This window comes from Rhinolophus hipposideros (genome assembly GCF_964194185.1).
Source record: "Rhinolophus hipposideros genome assembly, chromosome: 4".
Lineage (NCBI taxonomy): Eukaryota > Metazoa > Chordata > Mammalia > Chiroptera > Rhinolophidae > Rhinolophus > Rhinolophus hipposideros.
Window position 1 is genome coordinate 30663165 of NC_138050.1, and position 21770 is coordinate 30684934.

Sequence of the window (21770 nt, forward strand, 5' to 3'; positions counted from 1 at the left end):
ACCTGGTAGAAATTTAAAAGTTTAACAATTGATGCCAAAAGTGATATAGATGTATTAACTTAATAAGATCAGGATTTGAGTCTCATTTGACTTATAATAATAAGAGGTAAAGAGTAATCAATAAATTTACATTTAATTAATACTCCCATAACTGTATCAAATAATTTTTCGTGGGCATTAGATAAAAAAGGCATAAGACAAAGTATTTTCCAAAACCACAATATCAAGATGCTGTGAACTGTTGCTGCTAATATTTTTCCAAGAAAAACATAACTAGTGCCTCTTTAAACAAACTAATTTACCTCTTTAATTGCTCTACCTTGAACCACTTGTTAGGCAGGTTCTCATAAGGATAACTGGATATACTAGAAAACTTTCATCTAAGGTAAAAGCATCTTGCTATTTTCCAGGGAAGGTCTTTTTAGAAAATCATTTGCAATTTGATAATAGAGAGCTAATCCTGACCTCAATTGGAATATGTATGGAAATATTTTCTTTTACTTTGCTGAGTCAACTAATAAATGAGAGGCCAAATACATCTAACGGGACTTTTTTCCCTTAGAAATAAAGATAGAGGAACCTATCTCAATTGACAGTTCCTCCCTTATAATCTTCCCCAAATTCTTTAAAAGTAGATAAGTACATTAAATAGACATGTAGTGTTTGGGAAAGGAAGTTGACTTAACACTCCCCTAGGATAAAAACAAATATCTAAATCAATCAGAATCCTTTTAACTTTTGGGTGGTATCTGAGCAAAATGAATCAATGGCATTTCATGACCTATTTGTTACCTTAACGTATTTGTTTGCATAAATGAGTAGAATCTGATAAAGGTATCCTTGTTAATTTGAGGAAGGGTATCATGAAAGGGGTGCACTCTCTCTGAACCTTCCAGTTAGTATTCACTGTTTTACTAGGACGCGGAAGAGAGCTGTTGTCTTCTGTTTATCCAGAGTCCAATCATCAAACCAGCTTGTTTTTTTTGCATCAAACCAGCTACCTCTTAGCTGTTACTACCACGTGGCAACATTTTTAGTGCCTACATTTGATACATGTAGCTCAATCTATGCTCTTTCATGGAGATGTCTGTTAGAGCTCACTTTCTTCACACTCTTCAGATTTCCTTCTCTGTTCTGTTTCAACCCCAGGAGACTGTGGAGCCCCAAGTTTGGTATAGATCTAGGTACCTATGGGTGCTGGTTCAATCCTCAGTCTCCATTTTAGAAATGGATTAGAAAATATCCATTTTAGAAATAATATTGTTATTGTGGTAGTAATGCACTCAACAGTATTTCAGATACTTTAAGGGATAACTTGCTTTCTTTCACCTAAACTCACTGAATTTCCATTAAGGAGACAGACCATATGGAAAAAAGGGCTTGGTGATATCTAAATTTTATCATTATGGCTTGAAACCAGTTAGTTCTTACTAGTGAACTGTTGTGAATTGAACACTATGTTACATGCAGAACATGGATATTCTACTATATATGTGAATATTGACCAACATATAGAGCCAGTGATTAAAGAAATGACTTTCATAGGTTAGACAAATTTTATCTAGAAAAATAATTTTAAAAAAATGTACGTTTTAGGCAACAGTGTTCTCCGTTGCTACTTATAACTCCTATTCTATAAATTTGATTAATTTTGCTCATTGTAGCAATATTAGAAATTAACAATCATAAATATAATCTTTTACTAGCCTGACAATAAATTATTTGATATTTTTAATTTATTCCAAAAAAACCATAAATGATATATTTGGAGAAAAAAAACACTAAGAGATGATAGAGTCCTTTAAGCCACTCAAATGGTTCACCAACTTCATTTAGTCTGGGTAGGAAGAAAGCTATTGTTCCAGAGCTATATTTAAACACTGTTAATAACTATCTCTGGATGGTTATCACTGGACCAGTTCTCACAGGGTCCTTACTCTAGGTTAAAACTTAAACTAATAAATTGTTTACACTTCAATTTACTGTTTTTTACCTTTTGCTCTGGATGGGGAAGAAGGAGAAGAACTAACGAAAGACTTTGTCAGGGTGGCGCTTGATCCAGGAAGGTCTGCTCGGCCTGGGCTGGTCCTGCTTACACTTGGGTCCCCCAAACCCCTCGGCTGCCCCACGGCAGGCTCGCTCTTCCTTCTTTTCCTAAAGTCACTGGCCAGGCTTGCAGAACTGAAAGAAGGAATCAGCTTCAGTTTGGAGAAGTTAACATGTGAACCAGAAAGATTGGTGGAATATGCTGTTAACAGTGTTATAACTCGTATCCCCCATCCCACAAACTGCAAATAATTATTTGTGCATCCCACAAATAATTAAACTAATTTAATTATTTATTTTAAAGATTAAATTATTTATTTTAATGATTATTACTTCAAAATTTAAAACTGCATTTTTAGGAATTTGTTCCTTGATATTAAACACTTTTTTTTTTAAATAATTGTCTCTTTAAAAAATTTGTTTTTTTTAGAGCAGTTTTAGGTGACTGAAAAAGTGATTAGAAAGTACAGAGATCCCCATATATTCCCTTGTGGAGTTTCCCCTATTATTGACATCCTCTATTAGTGTGGTACATTTGTTACAGTTGATGAATTATACCGATACATTATTATTAAATGTAATTAAAGTCCATGGTTTACATAGGGCTCATGTTTTCTGTTGAACATTCGATGAGTTTTGACATATGTATAATGATAGGTGTCCATCCTACTGTATCAGACAGAACAGTGTCATTGCCATACAAATCCGCTGTGCTCTACCTCTTCATCTCGCCCTCCCTCTAAACACCTGGCAACCACTGACCTGTTTACTGTGTCTAGTTTTTCCTTTTTCAGAACACCATATAGTTGGAACCAATGATAGGTAGCCTTTTCAGATAGGCCTTTTACATTTAGCGATATGCTTTTAAGGTTTCTTCCTGTCTTTTTGTGGCTGGATAGCTCATTTCTTTTTATTGTTGAATAATATTCCGTTACATGAATGTTTGTTTACCCATTCACTTACTGAAGGGTATCTTGGTTGCTTCGGAGATTTGGCAGTTATGAATAAGGCTGCTATAAATATTTGTGTGCAAGTTTTTGTATGGATATAAGTTTATAATCATCTTTTAAAGTAAAAATTCTCCATTTAGTATAACATGTTGTGACTGACAATTCAACATTATGATTTGTGTCATATATCTTTTCTCTATAAAGAGGAGTTCCAACAACATGAATACATCCAGAGAAGAGATGCCAAAATGGAGGAAAGGACTGGAAAGAAAAGGAAGACATCTGGTGAGACAAATTTCTTTTACCTCAGGGTTTCCCGATAGCTCTTTCTAATAATCTGAGCTTTAAAAACCTTACCCTGGAATGCCAAGATTTTTCTATTTAAATACTGAATGACCACTAATTTGGTCAGCAAATAAACTACTAAAGGGTCCTTTCACCCAGTTATATTAAATGGTGTTGACAGTCTATAATGGCAGGACATTTTTATCATGATCTGGGTCTGAGTATTGCATCGTTGAAGACAAACATTAGTGAACAAAGATATCTATCACGCAGCATGCTGTCTGTCAAACCATTAGATAAAATTACATCCACAGCAGCAGCAACAACACACCACCTCCTAGAAGCCAGCCGTATGCTATTTGCTTTCCGACATTATGGTCTTTTATAACCCACAGCGTCATCACCGTTTTACACATGAGTAAATGGAACACACATGCTTTTCAAGTATACAGGTGGAGCCAGACCTCAGAATTTGTCTGCATTCTTCTAAAGAGGATACCCCATCTTCTCCTAGAGCTGTTCTGCTGTCATAGTCCTGTCACATGAGGGTCTGTGTGTCTTTACAGAAATCCTCAGGTCAGATTATTACTTTAATAATTCAAACATTTTAGGTGTATATATAGATGGAAAAGGATGTAAAAGGAGGTGTTGGGGAAGCTCCTTTCTTAGTGATATTAATGTCTTGGAACCCAATTTACAAAGGGCCTGATTTACAAAGTTATCTACTTATGTTGATAGAAATTTACAGAAGGGTGAATTAATGTTACATAAATATTTGTCGATGTTACAGTATGGCTGGGAATTTGTATTATTCAGTATTGCTATTGAACTGTGTCTGAATTTCTGTAATATTTTAAAGTAAGTGTGATATTCAAAGCCTACCGACAAAACTTAACTTGGCAGATTTTTAATGCAGTTAGTTAAAAGTTTAATGCAGTTGGTTAAAAGTTATTTTGGTTCAGTTCTACTGTGTCTCTGCTCCTTACCAGCTGTGTAAACTTGGTAAGTTACAGAGCCTAAATTTCCATTTACTCAAAGATAAAATGGAGATAGTAGTACATAACTCATGGTGGTGTCTTAAGGATTGAATATGTTAATGCACTTAGAATGCCTAATATATAGTAAGCCCTCATTTATTTATAGTAACAGTATTTCTGATTGGTGTGGTCAGAGTATAATGAACAAATATATGTGGAACATAATTTAGAACACTTTAAAAATTTTGTAATTTATAATTTATTATAAAATATTTATGATATTTTTCAAATATATTATTATATACATCATCTAACAATATTGAAAATAAGATGCTTAGAACCCTCATTTAAAGAAAAATGACTGGGTATAGAAAAGATAGCAAAAGGAAGAATTTCTCAGTCTGTAAAGGAATTCAGAATTACTTCACTTGATTCTTATAAATTTTTGAATATGGTCATATAAAAAAATACGGAAACAAAACAAAATAACTTCATGAAGTATCGTGCTTAAAATAAATACATGTGATATATAATCCTCATTAATCTTTCATTGAAAAAGAAACCACTGGTATAGAATATTCTGGTTGCATAATATAGTACAATTCTTACCTGCCAGGTCTTTCCAGGCTTCTATCTATAGAGGATTGATACAAGGAGGCCTGTTAAGATAGAATAATAGTACCATGAAAATTTGTACCACAGCAAAATTTCATTCGTCTGTGAACATTAAATCAAGTATTCTAAAAATAATATTGCAAAAACTGAGATAAAAAGTACCATTTATTATGATCATAAAAAATGTCTCCCAAAGAAAAATCATGCAACCTAATTTCTACTTTCTTCTTATCAACTTTCTCTTCTGATGTACTGCACTGTATTTCTCTGTTTTACTCTAGTTATCTACAACACAAACATTGCCTGGGCGAAAAAAGAAAAATCAACAACCACTCCTTCATGGAGAAAATTGACTGTAAGTAGAAATTTCTTACATACAAGAATGGTTTGATGTTTTTAAAGAATTTGTTGTCATCAGTCAATCCTTATAAAACATAAACCTTCTTTATAAATTTTTGTCATGTTGCCAGGTGTTATCTTTAAAACCTAAAATTTAAGCAGAACTTGAGACGTCTTTTATCTGTCAACATACAGGACATTTTAATAAAAACCACAGAATTTGTTTGGAATTAAACGGACTTACTGGTACTTAAATTAGGTACAGATTTATGTCTTTCAAATAGTTAAATTCAGGGTTACTTTAAAATAAACGATTTAATGAACCAACACAGAGCCTTTTTTTTAAGTCAACTTTTAACATTTTCATCAGAAAATCAACTCTTAGTTGTCCGTGGTTGTAGGAACAAAGAAAATTAGAAAATACAGACTGATGCATAATTCCTGATTTTTATAGTACACACCATTTTCATACTCTTATTCTGAACAATGCAATGAAATAGATAATAAGCAATAATGTTACATAAGAGTTTTTCACTTCCCATGGCCATCTACTGGAATAGTTGCTAAAATACACAAAGGCAAGAGAGGATCAGTATTGAACTCTAGAATGTTTGAGGAGATGCTGCAAGACAAAAGTAGTGGTATGATGTCTAGAATGTATAGGGAAATGTATGCTAATGTGATGATTAAGTACCCGTCACAAATAAACTGTGGTCTGATGAGAAACTGAAATTCTAGTTTGAAAATGTTCTATATAAAAGTTTAAAAATGGCTGCCAGAAAGGCAAATTTGATGAATTTTATCTTAAGTTCCTGTGACACAGAAACATCTTACCAGAGTGCTAAAAACCTACTTAGTGGAAATTAAATCACACTTTAAGAACTAATTCTATAACTTAAGTTTCTATTTGTAAATTAACACCAATTAACTATTTAAAATATTAGAATACAATTTTGAGATTCTTTATGCAGATCAGTCTGACAAGCCCCTTTATGCATAATTCTAAAATTGCTCCTATTAACTAATATTTTCATTTAATTCCATCTTACTGAATGAGAATGGAATCTTGCCCAGGAACAAAAACATTCTCTGCAAGAAGATATTTCTCCCATTTTAGACAGAAAAGCATATTCTAATATTTTTAGTTTCTAAAATATGTTTAGGTTCTTAAGTGCTCAAAAATAAAAGCTTAGAAAAAAAAGCTTGGCCCACTTATCTGATAAGTTTACATGATTATTTTAACTTGCTGAACTCTGAATTGGACACTGGAAAGGCAGAAAAATAAATACTATATAAGAAGGAAGGCAAGCAAGTAAATAAATAAAACCAGATAACTATATTCTGATTTAGAAATATTAATTCTACATGTTTGCAGAAAAGCAACACTGAAGAGCCTCAGAATGTTGCCATCTGTGTGGATCACTGCTTTGATGGGACACACAACCACAAACTACAGTTGGTTATCAAAAAGTGTCAATTTCAGAGCACTCTTAGAACACCTCTAGAGTGATCAGAAATTTTGAATTGCCATCCTTGGATAAGCCTAATAAAAATCTAACATAAATTAAAACGTAGTGTAGAAAGTGAAGGTTCTACACTGACAAATTGTTTTCGACTCAAACTAAGAAACTACAATAATTCTTCCGGTGTTGGTTTCCGCAGCCCCAAATAAACTGAAACTGATTTTGTTTTTTTAGGTATACTCAAAGGAAAAAATTCAGTATTAAATTTAAATTTATTAAATTATAAAGAAACAGTAAAAAGTCTAGAAAGATAACTAAGAGAAAAGCTTGTATAATTGTATGAATGGTACTCATCCTGAAATGGAAATTGTCTCCAGAAAAGAGGTAACTTATCTTACCTATTATGATCTACCAAGTAGTCACACATTACACACCAAACGAAGGTCATTTTAATAAAGTATAGATTCTGAATCATTCTTTCTGTTAAGTGAGCATATGATTAACTTTGCTTACAAGTCCTTAATTGTTCTTCATTAATACCAGTTTCTCAGTTGTATTTATGGATTAGAAAATACGTTATTCTTGGCATAGAATAGGCACTTGATAAATAATAGGGTAAGGTAATGTCTCATTAATTACAATTTTTACCAGAAATATTTTAGGTTATTAAAGGCAGAGTCCAGTACCTTAACAGAATATTTTTACAAACAATGATGTGAAATTGAAAAATTAATATGCTATGAGAATCATACGACACCCCCTCTGAATCCCAGAGATAATGGAAAATCAGTTAAACCATCAACAAAGTGCTTTTATATGTGATTTTTATTGCCACTACTATAACAATATAGAATGCATACAATTAAGTTTCTACTATTTTTAGCTTAAGAATTATTGTGTAATGTTAAATAGTGGAACTTGTTTCACAGACATAGTTGTTAAGAAGGAATAGTATTAAGTAAATAATTTGTTTCTAAAAGATTTGAGCTCTAAATATATCTCTTGGAAATGTTAAGAAATGTGGTATAAAGGAAATAACCCTGAAGTGAAGGTTAAGAGATTAATATTTATTTTTAATTTGCCACCAACTTACCCTGTGATTTTGGACATTACTTCCTAAAATTGTTGGGCTCTACTTTTCTTGGCTGAAAAACTATGGCATTGGACATGGTGATCTCTAAATTCTATTCCAGTTCTCAATGAACCAACTACCTTAAAAAACATCTTAAAAATATTGACCAAAATATCTGAGAGAAATATCTGACCAAATTGAATTCCAAAGCAAAGTCTTGGGTTGTTCTTATGTTGAAATTATACCCTTTCTTCAGATGTGAAGGAAACATAAGAATTCTAAGAATAGAATTGTTTGCTATATTTGATTTTCTTCCGATTACATGCCTGTCTGTAAAAAAATAAACCTTTGGAAATGACTGAATTCAATAACCCAGAATATTCCTAATTACTCAATTTTACTTTTAATTTAATATATAAATATTTTGATCACTTCTCTGTTTAACATACACTCTGCTGCATACCTCAGGGGAAATAATTTAGAATTGCAAATTGAATCTCTAGAAAGTTGGGTATTGCCTCCTAAGACTATGCCTGCAATTCCAGTTTTCACCACCATGTGTCAATAGTACTTCCTGCTGCATAGGCATCCTACTTGTTTTATTTTCTAGTGGCACATATTTAACTGAGTTAAAACTTTTCAATGAAAATAAGATATTAAGTGTTTTTTTTGTTTGTTTGTTTTGTTTTATTCCTTAGGACCACAGAGTAACTACTGTGCAAAAAGCAATTTACTCTGCTCCCATTCTGTTTCTAAGAATTCCCACAGGGAGACTTTTATATAACTGATATTTAGCAAAACTGTCACTTTTGCTTATGTCTCCTAATGAGTCCTAAAAATACTTTCCTAAATATTTTATTTCTCTTTGCAAAGAGCGGGATAAAAAGCTTTTGATGCTGGACTATTTCTGCTTTTTTCAGACTCTCTTTGACTAATTCACATAAAATTTTACATTGCCTGGTGTAAATTTTTTAACCCAGCAGATTGTCGTGAACATTCCTAAGCAGAGGTGGCATTTCATCACATATGCCAGTGATAATCTATTATAGTAGCTGCTTGGATTACAGCATTGAGACGGATTAGTAATGTATGTCAAAGGTGTAGAACTGGGAATTTGTGACATGTGTGCCAGTTATTTGTCAGCCATATTCTTTATTTTATCTGATGCTAAAATCCACAAATTATATTTAAGAACAAAAAATTAAATTTTAGGAATACATTGGGCATAAACATCCGATTATCTAAGAATTTGAAGTGTCATTCTGCACCTCCAAGCATGAGGATAAAATGGCTCAGAGAAGCCTTCTGGCAGCATTTTAGTCTAATCAAAACAGGTGTTTAATATATGCACTAAGACTATTACTTTTGATTTTTTGATGATCACACTCCTGGATACCAGGACTGCACTAAAGAATTCAATTCAAAGATATGGAATGATTCTTCTTCTACATTTCAGAAAGAGCCAGTGTTTTAAGTATAATTAATGTCTAAGGAATGAAACGGAGTACAACACAATGATACAGAGGTTTATTTTTTAAAAAATAGCTTAGCCACTATAATGACTTGTAAAACACAGATGTTCAGAATCAAGGTAACAGCTCCTAAGAGAGAAATCTGAAAAAGAATAATTTGTTTTTACCTCATTTGAAACACCAGAAGAATGATCTTGAACATAGTCCAGAGCCTTTTTAGGAGGCTGGGTGTAGGTGCACCACATAAGCAGAAGTGTAGAGATGGAATGGAGGAGAATCAATGGCAGCAAGGAATGAACATGTGGAAAAGGTGACAACAGTTAGAAATTGAGTGCTGACAGCATCAGATACACATAAAGAGTGACATGAATGGAGCAAAATGGGGGTAGCCTAAGAGGAAGAGTGCTATGTTCGTAAATATTCTCAAGCACTGGGCAAAATTACTAGTGATTTGATTAGTATATTTATACACTCAGTTCATCAAATCAAATTAGCACTCCTAGTCTCTAGCCACAAAGGAACGCAAGGTGTATTAAAGAAACATTAAAGGAGCAAGTGGATAGCATGCTGGTGAGTTTCCATGTGTGGCTGAAAATGATTATAGAAAAATGTTGGTAATTTAGGCTCAGAACAGAAATTGGTACCGTACCTATAAGCTGTCTAATCACCAACAACAATACATATAAAATAAAGTTAAAGAATTTGTTTTGTCTGAAACAGAATACATTTATTTGACTACTGGAATACAAATTAGAAAAAACTGAGAGAAAACATTCCTCCTATTAGGTATAGAAATTCTAGAAAAAATTCTTTGGTTTATATTTATTTACAGTCACTACGTGGTCCAATTCAATAAGATAATGAATCTAGCCACGTCTCCTTTGTATTTTAATGGACAAAAGGGAGTGCTATAACTATCCAGGATACAATATGTGGTTTAGTATATGAGCATATAAATCAGTCTATGACATGGCAAAAAGAAGATTGTACTCTCTGATCTCTAATAAAATGCTGTGCGGTGTAGTCAGTATGTTCTTTGAGTTTAAAATTCAGAAACACCAGTAAGAGTATAAAAAATATATCACTGACACTCCTCAAATGCACTGCTGTTAGTAGATAGAGTTCCCCAGTAAAACTCGAGTTCATAAAGGAAATTGTTATTTGAGGCCTGGGTTGACTCTTTATGCCAAAAAGACTAAGGCATTCTCATAAGGTCCATCTTTGGTGGGGGTTTTGGGGCTAGAGGTATTGTGGTGGTTTTTAGTAGCAAAACTAGAAATCAAGGTCCACAGGTTTCCTTATTTTTCCCTTTCCTTATATCCCTAAGAGTAAGCGAGATACTTTATTGTGGAAATATTCTGGCAATATGTTATAGTAGGAATTTGTTTGTTGGTTTGATAGGCCTGGACTTAGCATCTGACTCTGCCACTTACTATCTTGGGCAAATTAATTAACCTCTCTGGTCTCTGGTTTCTTCTTATTGGAGAGGCACTGTGCGAACTCACTGAGAAAATGAGTACAGAACCCAGCACTCTCCAGGTGCTTGGTGATTCTTCAGCAATTAGGAGCTATAATAATAGTAACTATCATTATAAATGTTACAGTGCTCTTCTGATTGAAGTAGACCAAAATGGGCTGTAAATAAATAGAAATTTTCTATAAATCTGTAATAATGTCTGACTATTCTAGGACAGAAACTATCTCAACGTTTTGAATTTGCTTAGATAGAGAGTAATCCTAATGCATGATCTGGATATATAGAAAGGGTTGGAACACGTTTAAACATTTGATACAGAAGTGACTGTGGGCTGAGCTGTACCAAATTTGTGCATAGAGTACACATTGAGCTTTGTTCTCTAAACGACACCTATCTCTTCTGATCATGATATGTTTTATAAGTCAAACAACATTCTCCGAGTTTTCTTATATTAATAGTCTAGCCTCACTTACCGGGCGTCCAAATTCCAGTTCTGAAAAGAATTTATACCAGGGCTCATTTTCTAAATCTATGTCATCTGGATGTATGCGATCAGTCTGGAGCAGATGTGAAGGAAAAGGGAAGGAAAAGGCACACTGAGCTAAGTGAGGGAAACGCTGTGTAGTATGAAAAACACGCGCGCACATTCACACACAAACATGCATCCACTCTCATCCAACAAATCTCAGCCAGAGAGAACAAAGGAAGTAAAGTAACATGAGTAAAATTAGGATATGAAGGTGAGCTTTGATGGCATCACTTAGGCCCCTACCGTATTTCCCCGAAAATAAGACCTAGCCAGACAATCAGTTCTAATGTGTCTTTTGGAGGTCTTATTTTCGGGGAAACACGGTAGTTACTTCCTCTGTCTACCATTTCTGCTTTTCATCTTAGCTTGATGCATAAACCATGAAAAACTGTCACTGTCTGTGACAGTGAGAATGAGCACTGATAGCACAGAGAATTAAAACAGGCTCAACTTCTGTCACCAAGTAGCTCTTCTCGGTGAGTCACTCCATCGCCCATGCCCTCACTGGTCCCAGCATGTAAGTCTGCAGTCTGCAGACCGTTTGCTGTGGTGCACCCACATGGAGAGCCCGGGGGAGCAGGAGGGGAAAGGTGGGAAGAGATACAAGGTGAGAGGAGGAGCGAAAGGTGCTAGGGGGTATTAGGTTTCGATTGGCATGAAGAACCTGGGATCCAGGTGAGAAAGAAAAAGGGCAACAAAGTGGGGGGAGGTGGTGAGTAACCAGACTCTCCTTGTTTCTTAGCCTCTGAAGGACAAAGGCTACACCTGAACTTCCCAACAGGCATTGGATAAGTGAAAGCAGGAAGGAGCTCACCCAGATGGGAGAGAGAGCCGGGGTGCTTGGGCTTGGTGTGGGGATGCCACTCCTGGGTGGAGGGGAGGGGGTACCAGTGACTTCTCCATATGGTGAAATAGAAATAGGCTTCCGGCCAGGTTCCCTTGGAACAGGTGTCAGAGTTGTTGGGAGAGGGGGCTGTAAGAAAGAGGGGTAAAGGAAAAACTGATTCATTAGATAGAGATTCTTGAGGGAACCCAGGACACCAGCTAGCAGTACTTTGCACCCTGCCTTCGGCAAGGCAGGAGGAAACATTTTGGAAAAGTTAAATATCCCTTAAGGACCCAGATAATTTAGGGATGGTCTGGACCACTGAAAAGATGTGAGGACAAAGCGCCACTCAGGAAGTGAAGAAAGATCACATTTCATAAGATGCCCCCAATGTCACCTTCTACCTGTCTACCTTGAGGTAGAGAAATAGATTTGGATGGGGTTAGCTTTTTCGAGGTATTGTGAGTGGCTGAGGATTGAAGAGAGGGTGAGGGAGAAAATCCCACCATATTTTGGTTGACACTCTAATTTAGAGGAAAAGCCAATTTTTATAATTCACTTGTTCCCCTCCAGTGGTGTCTGAATATTGTAGTTAAGATAGAAAAACTAGGAGTGTTATTATAAACAATTTGAGAAAATAGGTACCATTACTTTAGTAATAGAAAAAACAGACACGGAGCATTCACTTTGCCCAGCGATATCCTTAGAGCTTTCAAATAATACATGCCCAACCAGATTGATTCGGCCTGTTGATTTTCTATTAAAAATGAATGCTTAAAGTACGACATATGGGTTATTACTTTCTAATAAGTATTATATAATCCTAATTAAATATGGTGCAATTAAACATTGGACAGTAGTATTTCAGTCAGGAAAAAAAGCCCTCCATTTTCCTAAAAGCCTTTCCCCCTGGCCAGGAGAGGACATGCTTTTGTACTATTGGGTGCCTTGAGATAGTTCATATTCAGACAAAAGCCATTATTTGGACATTAGCTTGTCCAAGTGTTTAAATGACTTTTTACATTTCCATTAACTTTGTTAATAACATACAGCCTGTATTTAATAATCAATTATATCCAAAGTAGTTTTAGGGGTGCTTTTTATTTCAACATTTTATAATATGAGATTATAATGATAAAAAAGTTGAGACGTCCCAACAAAATAGTGAAAGAGTCTAAGTTATCCGACACATGTGGTGATCATGATAAACTGTGTAGTAACCCTGGAAAATGTTTATGATGGGAGAATAAATGATAAAAGCAGAATATGACTGTGTAATATGCTTGTGTAATAGTTCCAATGGTATCACAAATACTGTGTCGGGATGAGCTCAGTAAGAAAAGATTTACAAAAGACCATGGTGGTATTCTGGTATTGAGATTGTTTTTTTTTTTTCTTTTAAAGTGTTATTTTGCTTTACACTGTTTGAGTGTTATGGAGAACATACTATAATTAATATGGGAAAGTTGCAGGAATCTTGAGATATTTTCTCTCATTTATGCCAATGTTATATTTGGTTTACATTTCAGAAGTAACAGAAAGAAAATATTCGGGTAATTTTACCATTTTATTTTTAGTTTAAAAACTTGATTCAATTTACATTTCATTCAAGAGTACACAAGTGCTAATTGAGATTATGATATTACTAAACTCTTATTTTTCTCCAATTATCACTTAAATGATATCTGCAGCATGTAACAATCATGGAATAGTTCAGCTGACACTGATTTTTAGGGTACTTGACATTAGAAGTTTTCAGTTAAATTTTGTTCTGCCTATAGAGACCTATTACTTCTTCCACAGGGAAACGAATCTTTGGCTTTTTAAATTCTTATTATTTTTAATGTTATGTACTTAAAATGTTATTAATTCTTGATTTTGTGATCTTTGCTTTCAAACACGTTATTTTGTTTTGTTAAAGGGAGACAGAAATTTCTCTTGAGGGTAACAAATTTGTTTAAAAAACATTTTGAACAGCAGAGGGCAGCAAATTTATTAAACAAATAAGTACCAGGTCGATGCAAAAGGAATTGCGGTTTTTGCAATTATATTGAACGTTTTAAACTGCAATTACTTTTGTACCAACCTAATATATTTGCCAGTGGTTACAACTTCACTTTGACTTTCACCTCAAGAAAACATGTAACAGACATACTAAATCCTGATTTATAGAAATATATTTCTATTACAGAATATGGAAAAGGGAGAAGAATATCTATCATCCTGCACCATACCTTAGCAATTTTCCATGAATTATGATTTTGTACATGAAAACAGAATAAAAATTCAATTTATAGTCACAATGGATAGCTATCTAGAATCCATGCCCGTTGAAAATAGCAGAGAAAACTCCCAAAACAACGACAATGGGTAATTATCTACAACATTGGAACATAATGAAAAGCACGCGCTTGTGCAGAGACTTTATGTTAAAGGAACTGTTAAGTGGCAGAACTAGAATTTCCTCTTTGCTGTGGCTGACCTGTCAAATCCCTTTAGTCATGTATTATATAGCAACCTAGATCCACTGCTAAATGTATTATATATAGCAACCTCGATCCACCTAGATCCACAGAGGCCTTACAACAGTCAGTGATAACACATACAGATGGTCAGCTAACAGACATAAACACGGGTAACTTGAAAGTTCCTTTGAGTTGTATGACACAAATATTAACACTCAGGAACTCATTTAGGAAACATGATTATGCTTTACTCTATTTGCTCCCAAAAGACAGCAAAAGAGCAGAGATGCTGTTGCACATCTTTTAATCTTTTTTAGTCTCCTCATTTTGAAAAACTCAGCAAACCTGTGCTGAAAACTAGTGCGTCTTCAGTGTAGGAGAAAGTGCTTAAGAAAATCTAAAACTACAAATCACACATGTTTTCTTTAAACGTAACCAATGGGTAACAATTTTTCAAAGTTTTATGTTTTCTACAGTTTTAAGACATCTAGTTGCTTTTCAGGTTATAAAAAGCCTACTGTTTGTTCTCAGTATTCTCATCACAGGCATATAATTTCTGTATGTTGTTCCAAACAAAAAGAAGTGTCAATATGATCTGATTCTTTAAAAATGTATGCTCATTAACTGGTAAGCTTTCACGGCATTGGCTCCCAGGTTTTATATTTGTTGAGGTTCCACAATAAATGCTATGCACATTATTAGTTGGGGGTAATCATCTTTATGGTTCAGACCATCAGATGAAACTCTCAAAATTTTTATAGCCTAAACTTTGAGTGACAGTCTTCCTTAATACAGAAGCTTAAGTTCACTGAGGGTTTAAATTGAATTTTAATTCTGCTCTGTGTTTTCAATGATTGTTTCTTTCTGCTTTTATCATTATGTGCTGGATTAGTTATAACAGAGACAGGTACCATCTTCATATCATTTTCTGTTGATTCAAGTATAGAGAGGTCCTAAATAAATGCTTTATTTGAATTTATTTTCTTTTAATGTGGCTTACCTATAAACATATCCAATCCAGATGGGATATAAAGTTGCGAGAATTTGTATGATTGTTTCATGGAATAAATTGTGGTTCAAGTCAGTTAAAGAGAAATTTGTGGTGATTGCAAATTATTTTTCTAGATCAAACATTAAGCCCATTTAATCAAAACTTGCAAGCTTATAGTCAAATGAATATCTATGCACTTCTAAAAACTGCATTCACTTTTACTTTCATGGTAAAGAACATAAACACATATTCCACTGATTTGTACAGAGAAAGGAGATGCTTTTGCACAGAATCTGGGGAAGGATTTTTATTCAGTTAGTGAACCACAGTTACTAATAGCAGTGTGTCGAATCCCTCGTGTGTACTTTGATGGAGACCCACTGTGCTTTTTGGCACTAGAAATGTGTAGACTTTGTAGATTAGCAACAGAACAGGGATTCAGTCTCACCAATTCTACCCACTCACTGCAAGGGTCAAACCTATGTTCATTCATTCGCTTATTCATTCAATGAATATTCACTGAACACCTACCATGTGCCAGGCATTGTGCTAGGTGCTGGGGATACAACTGGTGCACTAGACATGGTCCCTGCCTTCACGGAGCTTAAAGTCTAGTGAGGGACACAAGCAAACAGGCCATTACAATTCAGTGTGGTGAGGGGGAAATGCAGCTGGAGAGCGGACAGCAGGGGGAGCTCTACACTTGTTGAGGAGTCCGAGATGGTGCCCCGGGGGAAGTGAGATGAGGCTTTTCCAGGTGAAGGGAGAGGTGGTGGACAGAGCTTTCCTGGTGGAGGGAACAGCCCATGCAAAGCTCTAATAAGGAAGGAATGGAAAGGTCTCTGTACAACTGGAACAGAGTGAGTGAGGCAGGAAAGCTCGGCAGGAGCCAAATCACAAGGTATTTTGTAAAGTATATTAAGGAATTTTGATTTTGCTCTAAGGACACTTGAGAGCCAGAAGTAAGTTTTGAGCAAGAGATTTTATAAAGATTTCATAAAGATTGGAGAATTAGGACAGTGATCAGGTAGGTGGCTGTCATTGTAATACAGGCCATGGACAACTGTGGAGTAGAGGAGAGGAGAGGCAGTGGCAGTTCTCCTGAGGAGAGGACTTTGAGATCAGTGGGGAAGAGGGGAATCCAAGATGGCATTTGGGAAAACTGGTCAGAGGATGGAGTCATCTAAGAATTGAAAAGAGCAACAGAAAACGACCTCTGTATTGTGTATAATTTACAAAAATTAAATATGGAAAGAGCAAAGGAATGCTCACAAACCATCTTGGAGCAAAATGACGCGAGAGTGCATTTAGACCACCCTGAAATCCTTAAGTGTTGTCCATTCGCTCCTACATCACTCTCATTTAGCAAACCTGCCATTTGTCCTCTATAGCTTGGGTTTTCAAGACATTCCAGAATCTTATGTAAACTGTATCAATATACAGCCAGTCTCTGCAACATGACTGTGCACTTAACCCTGAATTCATTCTGATTGCCTCTCCAAAAAAACAAAACAAAACAGAAAAAAGCCCACCAAAGGGCAAACACCACCACCACCACCAAAAAGGTAATCGCCTAGTTCTATAATAAAAAGCCAATTGCCTAGTTCTATAATAAAAAGCCTGGCCAAAATGATACAGAGAGCTAGCTCAAATCATTTTGTGTAAGACTGGTCCTCAGCAAAATTGTTTAGAAGGGATAAAAGTGTTTGGTTCTTGCCATTTCTTCATAAGATACCCATTCTCATTTCCTTCTGAGTATGTACTCAGTAGGTTCCCCCACTGCTCTTTTCTTGTACTCATCCATACCCGAATCTCCAGCAATACCCATACTCCAGATTTTTCTATTAGAACTAGTTAAGCATACTGGTCTTACTCATATGTCTTAACTACTCAGGGCCCAGGTTCCTGGTTAACTAAATCAAGTACACTAATTTATTACAAATTAGCAAATAAATAACTTATACTGCAAAATAAATAATCAAATAAACTAAGGTAAAAATGACTACTAGCTACATGTGCTTCCTACTCAGCTAATCCTGGTGATGTCGCCGCATAGTGGGATTAAGTGCACTTTATATATATATATATATATATATATATATATATATATATATATATATATATATATATATAATAGAAATATTCTGATAGGAAAGCTTCTAAAAATCTCCTCATCTCCAGGCTTAGTTCCAACACCCACCAGCTATGTGACCCTGGACAAAGTTACTGAATGTGTGCCTCAGTCTCTTCATCTGCAAAATGGGAATTCCATATATCTACTGCATAGGGTTCTTGGGATCATTCCATGAGATGAGGCATAAATTACTAGTTACAGGTCCTGGCACATAGTAAATGCTCAATAAAGATTTACAACTACTGTTATTGCTATTATTATTATTATTATTATTATTATTAATTATTATTATTATTATTATTGCTGTTTTAAAACTAGGAGCCTTCAAAGCTTTAACCCAAAGACATGAATAATGTGGGAATTTCAGTCACAATGACAGGGCCTGTGAACGAGCTCTTGAGAGGGCAAAAGGAATCTTCAGGTGTGCCACCACTTCAACCAGTTAGGCGGTGGTCTATGTCACACAAATGCAGCTCTAGCTCTGCACATCCATTAAATGACGGACTCGAAGTTCCTCGAGGTAGAAACTGTGTCTCGTTCACTATTGTGCCCCTAGCACCTAGTACAATGTCTGGCACATAGTGGGTGTACAGTACATTTTGCTGAGTGAGTAAATAATAGAAATATTCTGATAGGAAAGCTTCTAAAAATCAATCCTGTTTCCTGGCACCACAGCTACCAAAGCATTCCAATACAATTGCCGCAGTCATCATCCTAAGAGCCTCATACATTGTTAGAATGATCATTAAAGTTTTGTTATTTACATTTAAATCTGAGACTCATTATTTTGCAAATCTATTTTGCTATTTTCAATTTAATGCAATGGTGATGTCATAGTTCACTCAATTCTCATCCTAGAAATTACAGAGTATCAAGATATTCGATCATACAACCTGGTAAAAGGGTTATACATTTGCAATGGAACCTGCAAATCAGTGATGTTCCTTTTCTCTTTCAATTTTTCCGTTAAAGTTCTGTTACTCTAAAAGATATGAGTTATTTGAAGGAAGGTAAAGAAGGCTTAGATAAATTACCATGTCTGAATTATGTGATTATAAGTTTTCTGAACATGTTTCTCAAGAACATAACCATAAATATAGGGTTTCCAAAACTAAACTAAGGACACTCATATTGGGTGTGGTGAGGCAAGGGTTACCAATCAAATTCCAGGCCTGGCCTTGCATTATATGTGATAATGTGGTTTCTTGGATATTTAAAGGATTTAACAAAGAAAACTCTCTTTCTTGTTCACTGACACCTAAAATTATTTTAAGACATGTCCGAGAGTAAATTGCAAATGACCTCAGTTGTTTCTCCAAAAGCAGATTTTTGTAAAGATGCAGAGGAATTATAGTTTTAAAGAGATCCTGAGGTCACTGATCAAGGAGGGAAAGCAAAGGACTCAGAAAGCAGGACTGGAGACATAAAAACAAAGAAGGCCAAGGAATAACCCCTTTGTTAAACTGCACTTTGGGAAAGCAAATGGTTATTTTCCAGTTTATATATCTTTTTGTTTGCATATAATTAAAGTAAATAATTGGAAAAAAAATACTACAAAGTGAAACATAATCTTGATCCATTAGATTGACAATCAGTCAGGAAGCTTGAGGCTTGGTAACCTGAGAGAGATTTAATAAGAATCAATTAAGACAGCTTGTTATTTTTCAAAAAAGCATTTGGAAAATTTCCCCTTAAACCAAAGGGGAAGGCCTATATGGAAGGCAAGGAATGGAACTGCCTGGGTCCATTTGTAATGAATGATTTTTCTCACTAGCAATGAAGACTAGCAATTAAGTATTACATTTATGACAGTTTTTTTTAATTAAACAGCACTATGATTAGGCACAGCTATATCATATAAGTCCTAGATTTGGTCAGTAGGGATAATATACAGAGGGGGCCAAAAAAAAGTATACACATTTTAAGGAAGGAAAAAACTATATTAAAATTGTAATACTCAACATACACCGATAAGAAAAGATGAATACAAGTCATGTGTATACATTTTTTTGGCACCCCTAGTATTAAAGAGTGCATCTTCAATTCTGAGACGAGATGCACAAATCATGATACAAAATACACATGATTTCTAAATTTGGGACAAATATTGCTAAATGATATGAAATTCAGCTTTATTTGGGAACCCAGGAAGCCTAGAAAACTGGCATCCTGTTTAATGACAAGTGCTTACTGGTCTTTCATGCTGCAGAATCGATGACTTCCCAGGTTCATATTCAAAAATACTCCTGGGCTCAGAACGAAATTTTCTTGTGTCCACTTTTCGGTCTGGAGGATCCCAGTCATGCCTAGAAATAATCAACAAATTGCACATGAAAATAATTCTCTACGCTTAAAACAGTTGTAGATAACCACTCACTGTTTTCAAAGTTAATTTTGGTATAGATTGTTTTGAAAAGTCTTTCAGGATATAAAGTTAATCTGCTCAAAATGCCACATTTATATTTTGTTTTATATAAATGATTTAAAGAAAGCCATTTCTTTTATATTCTGTTTTCTTCTATTTTTTATTTAGTTTTTATTTTTATACAAGGATGATCTTCCTGCAGGCTCAAAAACTGACACAAGGGGTTTATACATATACAGCCAGTGATCTGCTAGTAAACCCTTGAGTCGTACACAATGGCGGCTGTGTATGTTTCTGTTTCCATTAAGTGGTGGTTATGCTCCATTAAGTTATATGAGTTTACCCCACCACTCTGTGACCAGGCATCCTTGATTTAAAGTGACAGGAGTAATGCACACGCCATGTTTGATCTTGTTTATCTTGTAAATGGCATCACAGTTTGTGAAAAGTACAAAAGTGTCACTTGGGTTTTCTATCATCCATAGGAGCAAGCTGCGGGGATGAGAGATCCTCCTTTGGTGTTAACCTTGATAAACCAGAGTCAGGTATCCATTCCATTCCATAGGAGACCTTGGAATCACCTTTTTTCTCTGAACTACTTTCCTTCGCGAGGCAGTCAAAGACGGGCTTGGAAAATAAAGCTTTTTAGGTAGCTGGGGCTAAAGAAGGCTTCCGGGGGGAAGATACCTTTTGAGGACAAAGGATTTTCTGACTATAGATGAGGGCAATTCTCACCCATGAAATGGGATGTAATTCCGACTTCATGGCATGTTGAAATATAAGTGCTCTAAGAGACAGGAGAATTAGAAGCAAGTGCTGGCTTTCTAGTAAATTGATGAGTAGTATTTAGCATGGGTGTTTTGAGCAGGACATAAGACAATGTATATGGAAGCTAACTAGAAATGTTTAAGACATTAGCATATTTCTTGATGAGATTTACTTTTACTAAATACCTAGGGTAAATAACACATTTAAATCTGAGATAAATTTGGTTCTGTTTTTTTTATGGCAGAGATACCAGATACTAGAAAATTAATTCTCAAATTTAAGACATCACACTTCTAAACATGATTCATCATGAAATTGGTATTAAAATGAGAATCTGCTCACACATGCTGTGTCTATTTTCATGGTATCTTATATCCTATGTGATCCTCAGTTACTCTTAATGGTACAATGGGGTGTTGAATATAATATTGTTGAGATGGATATGATAGATGGATGTTTAATAACCAGTATTAATACTGAGTAATTCTTATGACCTTATTTATTAATTGCCAATATATCAAGCACTACAACTTTATTTTTTTTTATTTTATTTTTTTAATTAATTAATTTATTTATTAGTTTCAGGTGTACAAAACAAGGTAATACTTAGACGTTCATCATTTATATCCCTCATACTGTGAACCCCCCTCCCCCCATCCACTATCCCTCCGACCTCACACTGAACCATCACATTATATATATAAAATTATAGTTGGCATTCATTAATGTTTAGCTTCTGGTGTACAATGCCATGATCAGGTATCCACAGTATCCCTGAGGTGGTCTCCCAAATAGGACGCATGTCCATCGGATACCCAACAAAATCTTTACAACATTATAGAATACCTTCCCCAAATTAATTTTCAAAAAAACCCTGAGGCCATCTTGTGGTTACCAGCTGCTTCCAAATCCCTTCACCTTTCCCCTTATGCCCAACCCCCTCCCACACACCCATCTAACCACTCTCGGTTTTTTCTCTGCGTCCCCAAAACTGTC

The 21770-nt window shown here is 35.1% G+C and overlaps 1 protein-coding gene across 44 annotated transcripts in view; it reads right to left on the reverse strand.

Annotated features, from left to right (window-relative positions):
• Positions 1 to 21770, reverse strand: part of SORBS2 (sorbin and SH3 domain containing 2) — a 200903-nt gene that overhangs the window by 36584 nt on the left and 142549 nt on the right. For 22 of the 44 annotated variants that reach the window (XM_081045411.1, XM_081045407.1, XM_081045405.1 and 19 more), the window contains 6 exons: positions 19833 to 19947; positions 12040 to 12198; positions 11170 to 11253; positions 9387 to 9443; positions 4868 to 4917; positions 1994 to 2181 (listed from right to left, as the gene is read on the reverse strand). In XM_081045411.1, the coding sequence (XP_080901537.1) occupies positions 1994 to 2181; positions 4868 to 4917; positions 9387 to 9443; positions 11170 to 11253; positions 12040 to 12198; positions 19833 to 19947 (653 nt within the window). The remainder of the gene's footprint in view (positions 1 to 1993; positions 2182 to 4867; positions 4918 to 9386; positions 9444 to 11169; positions 11254 to 12039; positions 12199 to 19832; positions 19948 to 21770) is intronic. The other 22 variants (XM_081045425.1, XM_081045422.1, XM_081045415.1 and 19 more) reach the window with 3 other exon arrangements.